A 15898-nucleotide genomic window follows, 5' to 3' on the forward strand; every position below is an offset into this window, starting at 1 on the left:
TGTATGTGCATCTGCCTTACACGGAAACCGCATTAAAGGGACACGTAGCTGTGTAGCTCGAACTTCGCAGCGAGGGCGCTTCTACTTTTTAACGCAGAACTTGTTTGTTTACTTAAGCCAACAGGCACTATGTTGTAAGGTCTCTACTAGCAGATATCGGGGGCACCTTCGGATGCTCACTGACAGATTGATGATGCCGGAGTATTTGGCACGGCCCCCGGGCAAGATCTCCGCGAATGGCCGCTGCGCTGCGCGGTCGTCCAGCAATTATCACATTTAACGGGCTTCCACATAAAATGAGCAGCTGTAGCACCTTCCTTTCTCCTGCGCTCCGAGGGACCTGTTATGGCCCTGGTCCGCCTGTCCTGATGTACTTAACCCCCCTTCCAAGCTCCATGCCATTCATAACCATCCATCCATGCAATACGTGGTTCGAGTGAAGCAAAACGCACAACGGGCGCAATTAGCTCCATGTATATACGCTCTACATCCAGCTCTTACACCCAACAAAGCGGAACCGGACCTTGAAGGGACACAACCTTCGTTCCACTCATGCAGGTTTCCCGCCGTCCATGCATTTCACGACTGACTAGGTGTACCAGTCGAAGAAGGCACATTACACGCTCTGCACGTTTTATGAACGCTCTGGTTCAGCTTTCTTGCGTCTATCCTAACCTTAAGTTTTTAAACCTTACTTCTGACGTCTCGCCCACTAGAGTAATAGTACCACACCAGCTAGACTGGGGCACTGGGCTTGCCGCATTTTCGTGTCACGTTGACTAGACATCGCCGCTGTAAAAAACGAGTATAGTTCGGCCTACTTCCCGGCTACTTAGCGTCTCTAGCCTTGCAGACCATATCTCGCACATTGTATCCCGTGCGAACACAGTAGGGCCGCATCGGCCGTGCAGCCAGCCGAGAGCGGGCAGCATCACAAACTGGCCCACATACTGGGGAGAAGGCCCTGGGACCCACCGTTGACGGCTCGCGCGCGGCCTCCCAACCTAAATCCCCACCACCACCTCTTTTCCTGACGCATACATGCATCGTAAGTAGTTCGGCACACGTAGGATGCGACGTGGCCACCTCGATCGAACACAAGGACGAATGGACAGGTAATTCTTCACTAAGGGCATTCGACAGCCCTGCAACATATGTGTCGACGAGGCTGCTTTGGCACGAGCTCCAAGGCAACCCATGATTTCTAAACGGGCCATACCCGTTGATTATATCTCACCGCTCCACATACACGATACCAAGGCAGACATGGCGGTGGTGAAGATACCTGGACGTTGCGTTGTAGTGCACACGCATATATGCACTCTCATGCCTTCTCCCATGCACGACGTCTCAGCCTGGCAAGCCAAGCCAGGGCCCGAGGGGCGCCTTGTCCCGCGGGCCGGCCTTAGCGTGAACAGCAGTTTCCTTAAAGTGATATAAATCCGGCAAAAGACGTGTCCCCATCCCTCATCCCCCATACGGACGGGGCGTTGGCCCAGTCTCAAACACATTAAGAAAACACGTTGTACGTTCAACACGCACGCGCCTGCCCATACATCACTCCCGGAAACCCCCCTCCAAAGCCCGATCAGCGCGCCTTTTTGTCATCGCTGTCCGCGCCCTCCTTGTCCTTGTCACTTGAGACTTCCTGCTTCTTCCCCGCCTCCTTCCCGCCCTTGCGCTTGCGCGACCCCTCGCCCTTGCCTGCCTTGTCGGCATCGGCACCGGCGGAGGCCGCGGCGCCGCTACTCCCAACAGCAGCGTCGGCATCGGCACTGGCGGGCGCTGGGAGAGCTGGCGCATCACTACGTTCCGCCTCTGCCTCCGCCTCGGCAGCCGGCTGCTCCTCCGACCAGCTGCAGGACCAGACAAAAAATATGCACACATATGAAATCGGGGTTGGTTGGCTCGTTAGTTAGTTCGTACCGTATTCGAAAGGACATCTGGTAAGGTCACCAAGGGCAGACAACAAGCCGATGTCATTACTTCGGCAAATTTCTATGATTCCATTGGGACGCGCCTCAATATACTATGGCGTTCCGCTCGGCAACGACCTCAGCATCTGTGTAAGGTCTCCGCTGTCATTTCCTCCGCGACCGCGACCAACCGGTGCCCCAATGCTATACATATATTACTCCCAAGCCTCGCCTTTCAGGCGCAGCAATACGTCTGATCGAGTGAACGCTTGGAAATGATTACCACGTGCAGTAACACGCGTTGATATACAAAACCCCAACAATCGCATCCCCTCTCATTCTCTCAAACTTGTGTCATTGAAGACACGTCCCGCCCAAAACGTTGCCGAATGTTGGCCTCTTAATATCCCAAGCAGGATCACGCAAAAGGGGGAGGGAAAGCGGGGCAGGACGAACGGTACATGCAGACAGACGAACTAACGGGTACCCACCCGAATTCGTTGGCACGTGTCTTGTCGACCCGGTAAACCCAGCGCTGGTACAGATAGACGAGGAACACCACGTCGTCACGGAATACCGATAACCTGTACGAAACACAGTATGTCGCTTTGTAAAGTGCGGCAAGGCAGAGCAGGGAAGGCCTAATACGATTACGGGGAATACTTATTAAGGCCGAATACGATTACGGGGCTTCGGCACGCAGCATTACTTGCTGGGACTGTGGCCTACTGTGACGTACTACTTGTCCTCTGCCCCGTACTGCCCGGCGTCCCACCTGTGCAGCAGCGGCATCTTGATGACGAAGGCAAACAGGTCGTCGATGATGGTGTTAAGAAACTTGTACGTCAGCTGGCGCCAGGGCAGGTGAGCTACCGACTTGAGCTTGTAGTTCAGGTACAGCTGCGCGCGCGGAAAAGAGCGGGAACAGAAGAAACCAGGCGACCGAAAGGGAAGCGACCGGCGAGAATCCATCAAGAGTGTTAGTGCCACTTGAAATGCCACAAGTCCAGAAGTGGACGGCATGGGAAAATTGAAGGCGACTTCGAAAATCCGGTCCATCTGTCGGCGCCATCATCCGCCTAGGTCTCATTTCACCCATGAAACTTCTTTGAGAACTGCCCCTGTAATCGTCTTACATGCCCTAACAAACACGGAGACACGCCGGGGCCCTTCTTGCTAAGCAGAAACCCTAAGATGCTGCTAATTATGATAGAAACCTTTGCAGGCCTTTCACGCTCTAAACACGTAAGGAGTTACATACAAGTTATTTCCTATAACCTCGTCCTCACCCACGCTCGCGGCATTGCAGAGCAGAGCGTCCTAACGCATGTGGCCATGCGGTACGGTACTGTGCATATCGTACATGGTACGGAAGTCATACCTGTGGGCACATGAGGATGAACCCAAACATGTAGACCGCGCCCACCAGACTGGACAACACCCAGCTGTACCAGCTCTTGTGTGTTTTGTACATGAGAGAATAAATCGAGTAACCGATCACCAGCGGGTACAACGCGTACGACAAGTACCGCATAGCTTCGGCGTCGTACTGCTTGGTCTGCTTGTTGCTGTACGTTGCTCTGGTGAACGGGCAAGGGCAGGCAAGCACGCGAGGGGACAACAGGTCGTTGGCAACCAGAAGGTTGAGAAAACCGCCAAACGTTGCCTGCTGCCAAGCAAACGCTAAAATATCTATTACCTTGATAGCGGTCGGAGTCAAACCAGGACCAGGGGGTCGGACCATCACATCACCACGTGCTTTTGCCCATCTTCTCTCAACACCTGGAGCGGTCCCAAGCCCACACGCGCGCACCCAAACACGCGCCGAGCAGTCACGCATGTCCGTTTCCCTCGCCCCCTCCTCCGCGCACCTGCCAGTACCAGGACGGGGCCTAAGCCTGAGGCTATACGCCCTGTCATCCTCGCCAGGGGCCCCCAAACCCTGGCCCTCAGCCTAGCCCTAACACCCGCGGCCCGCGGCTTAGGAAGGCTATAGGCCATCAACACTAGCAGGCAACACTAGCAGCCATCAACGGCAGCAACGCACCTGTCCTTCAAGATGATATACGGGAAGCGCTGTCGGTTGAAGCTGACGTCAAAGGCCTTAGTCACTTTCCACAGCTCGATGCCGGTACCCAGAACCGAGGATAGCAGCACCACAAACGACGTATCGTTATCAAACAGGTACAACAAGATGACCACCTGTGTGTACATCCACATCACGGTGGAGGCACAAGGGCTCGTAAAACGGTGAGATGGAGGCGAATGAATATGGCGAGATGTTCCCGTTGAACAGTTCTAGTTTCAATTTCCGTTGCCCTTCCTTAGCTGGGGCACTCTCCTCGTTCAATTTTCTTGCTCTAGCTGGGGTTCGAGCTGGAGTCCTGCGCCTATTCTGCCCCTAGCTTGGCTTTACTCTCAAAAGGCTAAAAGCCGCCCGCCTATACAGCGGCTTTAGTCCTTATAGTAAAGCCTTTCCCTCCCTTCACCACCCGCCCCTCTACCCATTCTCTTCAGCCTTCGGAAAGGTTGACACGACGAGAGCCAACAAGCAGTCGTTTACAGCACCAACAAACAACTAAGCCTGAGCCGTACCTGGCAGAAGGCATTGATCAGCACGGTCCGCGCCGACAGTCCCTCCATGGACTTGTTGTTCTTCCAGAAGCCGATATCGTTCTTGAAAGCCAGCAGATCAAACACGGTGTGCAACAGCGACACTACAAACGTGAGGCCCTGCGGAGTCCAACGCGAGGGCAAGGGCATTCGGAATTTGTACATACGGAGAAATCAGTATAGACGGAGCGTCACACCGGCGTCAAGACCTCTTCACGACGACGCACGCACGCACGGCGGCATGCAATGCGGGGCGCTGGACGCAGAAAAGTTCCTGTCGGTGGTAGAGGTACTGGTAAGAGGCAGACAGGCAAGTAGGAAGGCACGCAGGCAGGTAGCCGGCCACCGCCTCCGGGCCCCCTCCGCCAGCAAGTGCTCCCCAACAGCATAACGAGAGTGTCCGTCCTCGGCCGCCACATCTCACCGCCTCGTGTGTATCATTCACGTCCTTTCCCACCCCGCCCGCCGGTTATCCCTCCCAACCACCTGCCCCGGTCCCAAGGAGCCAGTGCCATGTCCCAAATCAGGCCATAGGTCCGGGCCCCTGCCCTGCCCTGCCCGCGACGCCCCGCCCCTCATCCTGCTGCGTCTGCCCCTGGCGCCATAGCTAATGGCCTGACAGCCACCACCCTTTCCGCCTCTCCCTGAGCCTTTGTCCCCTGCCTGGCCCGCCCCGCACCAGCAGGATGGGGTTGCCCTCCAGGAAGATCCGCTTCATCTCATCGCTCTCGCCGTCCTGAGCTAAACCCATACGGACCTGCATGCCGAATGACTGGTCCATCTATGGGCGTGCGGAGGGTTTGGGAGATGAAATGAAAACGTAATTAGATAGGTAGGATGGAAAAGAGAGATAAACGCAATTCGGTAGTAGGGTAGCGGCTACGATGATAGACATACGCAGGAAGACGTAAAAAAAAACGTAATAAGCTAAAAGTGCAAGTTGCCGACTCGAACCCCAAGGTCTTCAACAGCAGCCAAGCCCTCAAGGAGCGGGCCGCGCAGCTTGGACGCATCGTCCTCGCTTCCCTTCCTGCACATCCACCTACCCTCCCGTGTCCTCTCCCCTACCGGTCCCCTCTTCTCCCCATCTTCGTCGTCACAGCGCACCTGCAGCAGCAGCTGCCACCAGGTCATGGACACGTAGCTGAGCTCCAAATGGAGGGTCACATTGTCGAGCGTCTCATTGACCTTCGGATTAGGAAACCGGGGAGAGAGAGAGAAAAAGCGTATACATGACTAAGAGTAACGACAGCAGAAGGTTCTTTTTTGATACTACTACAGGGGAGGTAAGTAAGCACAGTTTGGAACACTGGAAAGAACACAAGAAACCCGAAAAAAGGGACACATATAGTCACCACGAATATCACACATCAGCTGACATTTCGTCTGATGCTCATTTCATAGACACACATCAGCTGGCCGATCAGCGATCAAAACACGTCAACGCCAGCTTGAGCGAAACCGGGGTCGGCACATACATACATACATGCACACGCACACCGATGGTGCCCACCAGGCGGATAGACATCCTTTCTTCCTCCCCTCGCCGTGGAAATCCCCAAACCCTCTTCCCCCCACTATCCAAGCACACTTTCCCTATCCGCGCCTCGCCTCCCCTCACCGCGCTGCCAACCTCTCTCCCCATCCCTATATCCGCAAGCACCACGGAAGCGGGAGAGGCGACATTAAGGATATACGCACGCACCGGCAGCTTACCGGCACCAGCTTGTCACGCAGCAGCCAAAAGTCGTTGAAGAAAACGATGGGCACGTAGTTGCCGGCGGCGTTAAGGCGCAGATGACCTTCCAGCTGCTGTGGAATGCGACTGTCCGCCGGGAGAGGAGGAGGACGGGGAGGGAAAAAGGAAATCATAGGATGCGAGACGCAAAGAAGAAGCTGCTGCGGTCGTTGAAAGCACCATCCCAGAAAACAATTGTGCCTTCGGTTTGCACTTCATTTCTCTGACATTTGCATTAGCATAAGTTAGCACAGGAACCTAATTCCGATTATTACTACTTCTGCAGCCCCCCCCCCACACATACATACCGACAATCCTCGTTTCCCTTCCCCTTTCTTTTCCCCCTCTTCCCCCCGACATTACCCCACCTTACCTTTTGTCGTACGCCTGGTAATGGTCGACCAGCTGCAGTGTGATGTTAGGCCGTAAGAAGTTAATGATTTCTCGGGGGACATCCTTCTCCACCTGGTAGCAAGAGACGTGGTAGTGCGAGGAAACGAAGCGCACACACATTAAACATTTGACGGATGCCAATCATTTTGGCATCAACTGGATATTATTATGTCCCGTCCTAGGATGTTGCATGTGCAAACGCGTCAAGCCCCTTTTTGTAGCCCCAGCCCCAGCACCACGGGACCCACACACTTGAGCCCGATCTTGTGCTAACATAACCCCCTAGGGCAGCCTTTGCCTCTAAGCCCAACCCCACTCCACCCCCACTATCATCATCATCATCATCACCACCACAACAACAACACCGGTGTCCTGCCACACCACAACCATCATCCGGACATGTGCCCTAGCCACAGAGCTCCAGAACCCACCTTGGGGGCATCCACGGGGTTGTCCGACAGCAGGTTCACTCCGGTGCTGTTGCGGGGCCGAGGTCGGTGCGTGTTCAGCTCTGCAAAGGAAAAGGAAGCGTGTTATGTGTGTGTGTGTGTGTGTGCATGCGTGTGTGCGTGCCATGGGGGGAAGGGTATAGACGCGGCGCGTGAGAAAGGGGGAGAAGACTTGCACGCGAAATCCTATCAGCTGGCACCTACATCGAACACAAGCCAGGCGACGTAAACCAAGACCAAGATGGTTCGCCAATGCGCGGCCGATCCCCCACAAGGGATGAAGGAACCTCAAAAAGCACAACATCTCCATTTTCCCGTCGCCGCCGCCGCCGCAACGACCCGACCACAGCCAGCATGCCGGTTGCACCCATCCACCCGCACGCCCAGGGCATGACTTCCCCCTCCCGCCACCAAGCGCTCCAAGTCCCCTTGGCAAAGTGGTACACAACAACCCATTTTTCTTTCTGCATCCACGCGTCCGCCGCCGCCGCCGCCCCCCCACATCCGTACGCTTTCCCCGCCTGCCGGACGTCACCTTCCATTCGCGACTCATCTGTCCCCTACCCCCCATTCCCCAACAAGAAAACCCACACCCCGAGCGGAGCAGCAGCGCCGCTCCGAGCTTCACGCCTGTTCTTGCCATGAACGCAACCGCAACCGCAACGCAGCATCTCAGAACACTTACGGAACTGATAATAGGCCAGGTCTGTGGGGTCATATCCTAGCTCGTTGAACAGAATGGGCGCGCCCGCCCTGGCCAGCACCATTTGAATGTACACGGAACCGTTGTTCTTGACAGCCTGGAAAACGCCAGGACAAAAGGGCCGAGCGCGCGCGTGTGATTATGGGTGTACGTGAGGGGCGAGCAAGGGCGCATGGCAAGAGCGCGGTAAGTGTGAGAGCGGGTTCCCATAAGAATGTGGCGAGAGGGAAACTCGCCCGAGACGTAAGACAAAAGACATCACGACGTAGGGAAACACCATCAGCAGTAGCAGCAGCCCCTTTCAAAGCGACCTCAATGCTAAGTTTGTGTCCACGTGGTCATGCCGTCCCATATGCAATATGCGTGCCTTTCCCTGGGCAGTCCGCACACCGTACACTGCGGTACAACCTACGTCAGACGGCTTGTACACGTACGTGTCCTTGCGCTGCTCCGTCTTCTCGCCCAGTCGAACGTCCGTCTCAGACCAGATGAGCTCCGACGTGTCGATTCTTTGGCCTGGGATCGTCACGGGAGATTCATTTGCAGCAGAACGGAAGGTAAGAAAATGTTTTTGAACGGTAGAAGGGTAATATTTGTTTGCGCCATTGTAGGATTGGCATTTGTCATTTTTCGAAAAGTAGAGAGGCGTCTTAATTTTGGGACTGCGAGGGCTAGGTGGCGGAGAAGCTCAACTAAGTGATGCACTCACTTAAATCTGTCCTCCCGTCCACCCGCTGACGCTCACTGCCTTCAAGCTCGCCTCCGCCACCCTTCATGACATCACCGGATGCTGTTTCGATACTCCTTAATGGCATGCCCCCCATCTGCCCTAGCAGCACAAACTCATGGCAGGCCCCCGGCGGCCCTACTGGCACTTGAAGCGACAACCAAGGTAACCAACCAGGTCTTTGCGATGGAGGGAAAGAGCGCCAGCTGTTGCGGGGCCCCTGTGGTTCCCATCTGGGTCAACAACAGGAACACGTCTACGGGTCACAAACCTCTTCCCCATCACCAGCCGTGCCCTCCACCTCTCCACGAACCTCCGTGTGACCCAACTTTTGACCTTTGTCCACAAACCCACATCGCCTGGATGCTGAAATCCGCCCTTTCGCCCTGCCGCACCTCCACAACATGTTTTGTTTTGCTAGTTGACGGGGATGTCAGGCTGCCGTCAGCATCAAACGCTTTGGTGAATTATCAGAACTACCGATGAGGGAGGAGCCACTTCTTCATTTGTAAGGATACCAACACGGGCGGTATTACCACGACGTGTTAGAAATCGTCCTCCCGCCTGAGGTGAATGAAGGTTTCCGTAGGGTAAGGAGGTTCCCACCCCGAAGGGCAAAAGGTTCCCTTCCTCTTACCTGGATAGGGTTCCCTTTCTGACAGGAACATATACATGTCTACCGGTGACCCGCGCTCGAATGCTGGGTAGACGTAGCCGCCCGCCACCTGGCCGGGTCCCTGCTGCCCCTGCGCTCCCTGCTGCTGTGGCGGTGGCGTCTTGTTGCCTTTCATGGCGTTCATGAAGTACCACATGACCCCCATGCGCACGATCATACCCAGGATGCTGCCAAGGCCGCCCTGCTGCTGCCGCTGCTGCTGGCCAGGCTGGCCGGGCCCCGGAGCGGCGGCGGCGCCGGCAGCGGCCGCTGCCGCGCCAGCCACCGCCGCATTGGCAACTGCGTTATCTGGCATTCAGGCGCCTCGGGTGGAAACAGGCACCTCTGCATGAAAAAACATGGGATGAGGATTACAGGTCAAGGGTACCTGCCGTTGATGCGCTAAATTGAAAGGTTGAAACTGTGCTTCTGAGGGGTTTGTGTCATGGCGACCGGTGACTGAGGAGTTGCGAGAAGGCGTGTGAGGTTTCTTAGCTAAGGATTACGGAGACAGGGATTTGCTGGGCTATGTGCACACCAAGGGAGTCGAGGCCCAGTGCTAGGGAGGGCACTTGGGTTGTGGGCTCGGTCACTAAGGTTGGGGGTGGTGTCCCAGGCCAGGCATCTAAACTTGGCTCAAAGATACATATATACGTTCAGGAGAAAGCATTGCATTGTATTCCCTGAAGCTTTGCACGTCAGCCTCCAACGGGTTGTTAAGATCCTGCCTACCGGTGACCGCGCTCACGCCATTACGAGTGCCCAATAACTTAATTGGACACCAAATTATAAAGTAGCTAGTAGCTTACCCCTCTTATCCGCACTGAACAGATAACGCAGGCCGCTGATCGCACGCTGGCGGCTGTATAACCCTTGGAAAGCAAGGTACAAGCGTAGTTAACCTGATCAGTTGAGGTCCTTTAAATTTCTTTGAGTTAACTAATGAAAAGCGGCATCAGCATGTGTTAAGCACGAAATGAGGCCGGAATTTAATGTGGTTTGGAATGCCGCTCCCAAGCCTGGTAAGGGGGCTATACTCAGCTTACGCAAGTTAAAGTAAAAAACTGAAGGCGAATAACGTGCATGCACCCTCGTTCCGTCAATGCCGTACAAACGTAAGGAGCTTTTGGCGGTAAGCACGGTGTTACCTCTCTCCCAACTGCCCAAATCCAGCATGGCTTACCATAGCCTTTTCAACGATAGCGGTGACCGGTATCGACTCTGTTGTGGATGTCCTCTTATACCACTGAACGTATCGAGCGCAGCACCGAGCGATGCAGACGGCACAACCTTGGATCCGATTGACGAAGCAATAGAGCTTTTTAGGCCAAACTCGTTATTCAAGAGTTTTGACATCCGCGGACCTGGTGACAAGCTTCTGGTCTACCTCATCTTGTTCATCAACAGTTGCCTTCGACGTAGGAAATAAGATAGATGCACCCAAAAATTTGCAGAAAACTTAATTGGACTCTTAAAAACCCTTGCAATGCCCTCCCTAAAACACGCTAGCTCCCGCGCATTCTCGGACATGCCTCCCTTACCGCAGCCCCTCTTCTCCCTGCTCACCCAAAAGCCCTCTGGCCCGCATCTTTTTCATTTCCTCCACACATCTATCTACTCACATCTAACACCTCCTCCCCTGCTCATCCAACTGACAGGCTTAACAGAGCGCAAGCCGCCTCCCAGCCGCGAGGAGGCCCGCGCGCTTCTTTTCGCCACGGCGCATGACCGGTTTCCGCTTCCGGGCCAGGCGGGCTTCCCTCTCGGTGCGCTGATGCTGGCCCCGGCAAGCAGGGAGGAAGAGGGTAGGTCACTGGGCTGGGCGGCTGACGCGAGGACAGCACAGCATGGCACAACGACCTATTTTCTGTTGGAGACAACTCGAGGGGCACGCATACTCGATCCACGGATGTCAACACTTGTTGTATGGCTGTCAGGAAATAGGCCAAAAACATGGTGGTAGTTTGTCGCCCGCAAAACCAAACTTCCTTCAAGAGTCTCCCCGCATTCCACACAGGGCATGCTCGTTGCACCACCTTCTACGGCTCCTCCACGTCGTCCCATGCTTACAAGTTGCTCCCCGAACTGACTTAAAACGAATCTAACGTCCCCAACCGGATGCAACCAACTGACCCGTCAGAGACCATTCGCAGCTACCTGCGGCAATGTCGGGAGGAGGCGGGTCGCCGCCTCTTGGAAAGACTGTATGCCGCACCGGGCGCCGCCGGCGGTGAAGGTGGTACGGCCGTCGCGGCGGCGCCCAACCGACATTGGCTAGCGTTCGCGAACCGCAGATTTCTGGACCGAACCATCTGAAATTGTAGACCTAGCAGAGTGGTGGACCGCATCTTTTAACAGACCTTACCCAGAGGGGCCTGGACGGGACTGTAAGCCCGGGTTACGTGTTTCGCTTTGCATCTACCGCGGGGCCCCCTGGTTGTGAGGAGCTATGTGTGGTGGGGGGCCTGGTTGCGAGGCTTAGCGCGTGGGCGACTCAGCGTCATTTTACGGAGGACAGTCACGATGAAGACTTGGGAAGCGGGGCGGGCGTCGCTTTTAAAGACGAGGACGGTGATGACGCGGTTACTACTGGGGATTGCTGTTGGGTTATGCCATGACGATTTGCCATGAGGTGCGCGGTTCGATTCCGGCTTGGACCGCAGATGATGATGATGGGGTTCTGGCGCCGGAGCAAGCAGAAGTGGCCCCTTGTGTAGGTAGGGGGCCCGATGTCAAGCTGATGATGCACGCCTGTCACCGTGTTAAGCCGTGGTGTTGATGCGCGCGGTCTTTGGGACTAGCTCGCAATGGCAGGGTAGCAGGGACAGCACGGCGTTGGAATCTTCAGGAGCAATCAAATCTGGAGGATGTTGTTTTGCTGTAGAGCACGGGACGCTTTGCGACCCCAACCCGGGGTGGTGAAGCTCCCTGTCCCTATCAAACCGCTGGGCAAGAGCTTGTGCGCAACAGGTAGGGTAGCGTGGCTGTCCCGATTAAGCTTGGAGGTAAACCAATGACAGAGACAGCTGCTCAAGCAGTGAGTACTAAGGCGGGTATGTTTCCAGGTCAATCGTATCCTACTACGGTACGATTGAGCATCAGCGGAAGGTCACAATGCTTACGAAAGAGCTATCAAGATATCGTATATTATTGCACGCTCTTAGAAGCGTTGATGTCCTCTTCGGCTGCTTAGTAACAATTTGGTTATCGATTACACTGGAAGCGCAGTGCGCACGACCTTAAGAAGCATGGAGGCATGGCGTTTTAAGATTCACGACAACATTTATCCAGCTTGGTGGTGAGCATTCTGGAAGTTGGGGAATGGGCAGCTTGGGCCGACTGCCTTAGTCAGATTGCAGCGTTGTTGCACCTACCTCGCTCTGTTCAGATAAGCTTCAGAGTTCTAGCTAAAGAACTCAAAAACGTATATCAGCATATTTCCAATCATTGATTCGCTGGTGTGATTTGTGACCTAGAAGACAGCGGTTGACACTGTGAAGTACATTTGACCTCTTCAGATATAGGTAACTTTCATGGAGTAACTTCTGACTACTACATATATAAGAATTTTGTTAAGGAAAGCCTATAGCCCTCGTAGAAAGAATGCAAGTAAAGCCCACAAAAGATTTCGCACATAAGTTCCCGATGCGAACGCAACAGGTAGCTCCAATGCCGCGCATTTGAATGCAATAGTACTTGTACTCTACCAAAGTCATTTTGAGGACCTAGCTCCAGCCACGTCCTGAGGTCCTCGCCAGCGTAGCATGACGGACACAGTTTCGAGTGACAGCCATGCGCTAAAGCCTGTGGCCGATGTTCTCATTATAGGGGCAGGTCCAGCTGGTCTTGCAACCGCTGCGGCATGCCTGAACGCAGGATTTAACGTAATTGTCTTGGAACAGCGTCGGACGGTAGGAGGCTGGTCATGTATGAAGAACAGCTACGAAACATGCAAAGGCAAGCCGGACGCGCTATGCTTGATTCTGCGCCTTAAAAGCAAAGCATTTGGATTTTTGAACTTGCGGAAGGATGGGCCCGGGGCGTTGCTTCTTACTCTTTTGCAAACCAACCGCAGGGCCTGTGGACTCGCTTTTATTCTCCGACGCGAACTTCACCGCAAATCTTCCTTTTGAACCCACGGTAAGTCCTATACGCACAATATTAACTGCTGCGCCTGAGGAAAGTCGCAGCCTCGCAACTGCCTCGCTAGGCCATTCGTTTCCAACCACTCGCCGCTTCGATTACAACAGATTACAAAAGCTTTTCAGACCACGCACCCAACGCATGCCCAAGCCCTGCAGCACAATTACTTTCATTCTACAAAATTTCATCCTGAATACCAACTTTTCATCGGGACCTGTGCACGCAGGCCCAAGATGTGCGACTATACCTGGCAGCATACGCGGCTTACTACAACATTACGGATCACGTGCGTCATTCCTGCCGGGCAACTCGCCTAAGCTTCGACCCCACCAGCGGCCGCTCGATTGTCGTCTTCCATGACCTTACGCTCGGGAAGCGATGCCAGGCGGTCGCGGATTTTGTGGTTCTGTGCACCGGACACGAGCTGCCAGAAGGGGCCAGCTCTCAGCTCATCCCCGATATTCTCCAGGTACCTATGAGGAGCCGCTAGACACGCGAGTACTTGACAAAGACACGGATAACAAGTAGAAGGAAGATCACAGTGGGCCTTAAAATGTTTGTTTAAAGGCGACGGGGGATGAAACAAAGGAACATTTGCCATGCCTGGGATAGGCGACATGCGGGAATAAGAAAGAGTAAACCACAGGACAGATTTGGGATGGGCTGGTTGTGGTACATGTCGGGTGCCTAGGACGGCTGTTTGCTGCCCGAGCGGGGTTACATGAGGTAGGCGACGGGTAGGAACAGCAGCAGCCGCATGCGGAGCAGCTGTCTCAGTCCGGCACCGTGCCAGCCAGCCAGCCAGCCAGCCAGCCGCCGCTCCCCCCTCTACCGCGGCAACTCGTTTTAGTGTCCGGCGGTGAAATCCCCGTTTTCATGCGTGCGGCTGAAACAGATGCCCGCTTGAGGCCTTGTAAAACCCCCCTTTACGTACCCGCACCCGTGAGCATGGCACGGCACGGTACTTAGTGCGCGGACACTGCTGCTGTAGACTCTTCTCCCTCCACCGCCTTGCCTGCCTGGGATACAAGACTAGTAAAATTGGTCAGCGCCTTGGAAAGGCCCTTAACTTAATGGTGGTCCCCCCCTATCCGGGCAGGGTCCTGGTGGCGCCAGTGCCGGTGCTAGTGCTAGTGCTGGCGCTGTGGTGATGCACGCCTGCGAAGCAGCCGCGGACGATATGGTTTCTGAGCCGGCCGCCTCCGTACTGACCGTCCTCGGCGATGGTGGGTTTGTGGAAGGGATCACGTCGTGCCGTACTTGCCGTACTCAATGCTCGATTTTGAGGGCAGGATCTCCCTTCCATACCTTTTAGATGCCGTACACGTGCAGCACGTTCATGCAGCGCCCGCCGGAGTACCGGCCGGGAGCCTGCAGGTCACATGACCTTGGAGGCCGTGGGGGCCGTCATTCGTGTTGCTGTTCTTGCCGCCACGCACACGGACACACATACATGCACACATACACACACATAGTACACACGCATAGCGCACGCACATGCACATACACATTTCGTCCTTACCGAAATAGTCGGGATGTCATTGGAAGGAAATACCCGTGAACCTGTCTGGCTTTGGTTTATATTGTTGTAGCCTCTTTCGCACATCGCAAACGCTGCCGCTCCCTCAGCATTACCTTTCCACTTCCGATTTGTAGATGAACCCGTTGTGCATATACCTAACCCCCATCGTCCCCCCATCGTCCTTGTTCCATCCGATGCCCCACTCCCCAGGCAATGCCGCGATAGATTGCGCATCAGCTCTAGCGCTGCTACGGCAGGGACGTGGCGTTGAGCTCGTCACCAGCACCTCACCAGGCTCCGGCAGCGCCGCCGCCTGTCTGATCACGCCATGTGCTAAGCAAGTTGACGGCGTCTCACTTCTCGCGGGTGCCCGGCGCCGCGCACTTCACGCCGCACTTCAGCCGCACCCCTCCCTGCCGCCGCCGGGACCCGTGGGGCGAGTGCTGCGAGCTCCCACCAAGCGTCGCTTCTGGGCGTACGTCAAGGGACGAGCGGCGGCGGTCGTATCACTCGGCAGCGGCGGCGGCGGTGGCGGGGGGGGGCCCCCATCCACCGCTTATACCGACGCAGCAAACCGCCAAATTGTGCTTTGGGCGCCCAGTTTTCGTGACCCACGGGTCATGCCCTTCCTGGAGCCCTCCCTGCGCCAGGCACTGCTCCAGCAGCAGCCACTGCCAATCCCCGGGGAAGGGGGAGCGCCGCCGCCGCCGCCGCCAGCAAGCGACTTTTCCGATCAGCTGGTGCTCTTCCGCGGCATCGTACACCCCGACGTCCCTGGCCTGGGCTTTGTGGGCTGGCAGTCCCATGCCTCCACTCCGCTGCTGGTCCTGGAGCTCCAGGCCCAGTGGCTGGTGGCCCTCCTCACCGCCCGAATGAACCTGCCGACAGCCCAACACATGCACGAGGACATGGCGCGGCAGAGGGCCTGGCGGGCGGCCGCCCTGGTGTCGCCGCTCATGTCGACCCGTGGGTCACTGGCTCGCACCCACGAGGGACATTACGTAAGGCAACTGCTGGGCGATTTGACGGGGCTCGTGGA

The 15898-nt window shown here is 55.7% G+C and overlaps 2 protein-coding genes across 2 annotated transcripts; one reads left to right on the top strand and one right to left on the bottom strand.

The window, feature by feature from the left end:
• Positions 1 to 480: 480 nt before the first annotated feature.
• VOLCADRAFT_106719 (uncharacterized protein) lies at positions 481 to 9510 on the bottom strand (the record flags this gene model as incomplete). Its single annotated transcript, XM_002955205.1, has 16 exons — positions 481 to 1856; positions 2408 to 2500; positions 2692 to 2816; positions 3298 to 3496; positions 3964 to 4118; positions 4512 to 4649; positions 4765 to 4821; positions 5209 to 5310; positions 5637 to 5717; positions 6246 to 6354; positions 6641 to 6732; positions 7092 to 7171; positions 7795 to 7909; positions 8225 to 8328; positions 8522 to 8677; positions 9177 to 9510. The coding sequence occupies 16 exons, from the start codon at positions 9508 to 9510 to the stop codon at positions 1589 to 1591; spliced, it is 2208 nt and encodes a 735-aa protein (XP_002955251.1). The 3' UTR covers positions 481 to 1588.
• An 858-nt stretch (positions 9511 to 10368) lies between these two features.
• Positions 10369 to 11510, top strand: arpC3 (actin-related protein ArpC3; the record flags this gene model as incomplete). Its single annotated transcript, XM_002955154.1, has 3 exons — positions 10369 to 10612; positions 10862 to 10999; positions 11335 to 11510. The coding sequence occupies 3 exons, from the start codon at positions 10369 to 10371 to the stop codon at positions 11508 to 11510; spliced, it is 558 nt and encodes a 185-aa protein (XP_002955200.1).
• Between the last annotated feature and the right edge of the window lie 4388 nt (positions 11511 to 15898).

Source organism: Volvox carteri (genome assembly GCF_000143455.1).
Source record: "Volvox carteri f. nagariensis unplaced genomic scaffold VOLCAscaffold_49, whole genome shotgun sequence".
Taxonomy (NCBI): domain Eukaryota; kingdom Viridiplantae; phylum Chlorophyta; class Chlorophyceae; order Chlamydomonadales; family Volvocaceae; genus Volvox; species Volvox carteri.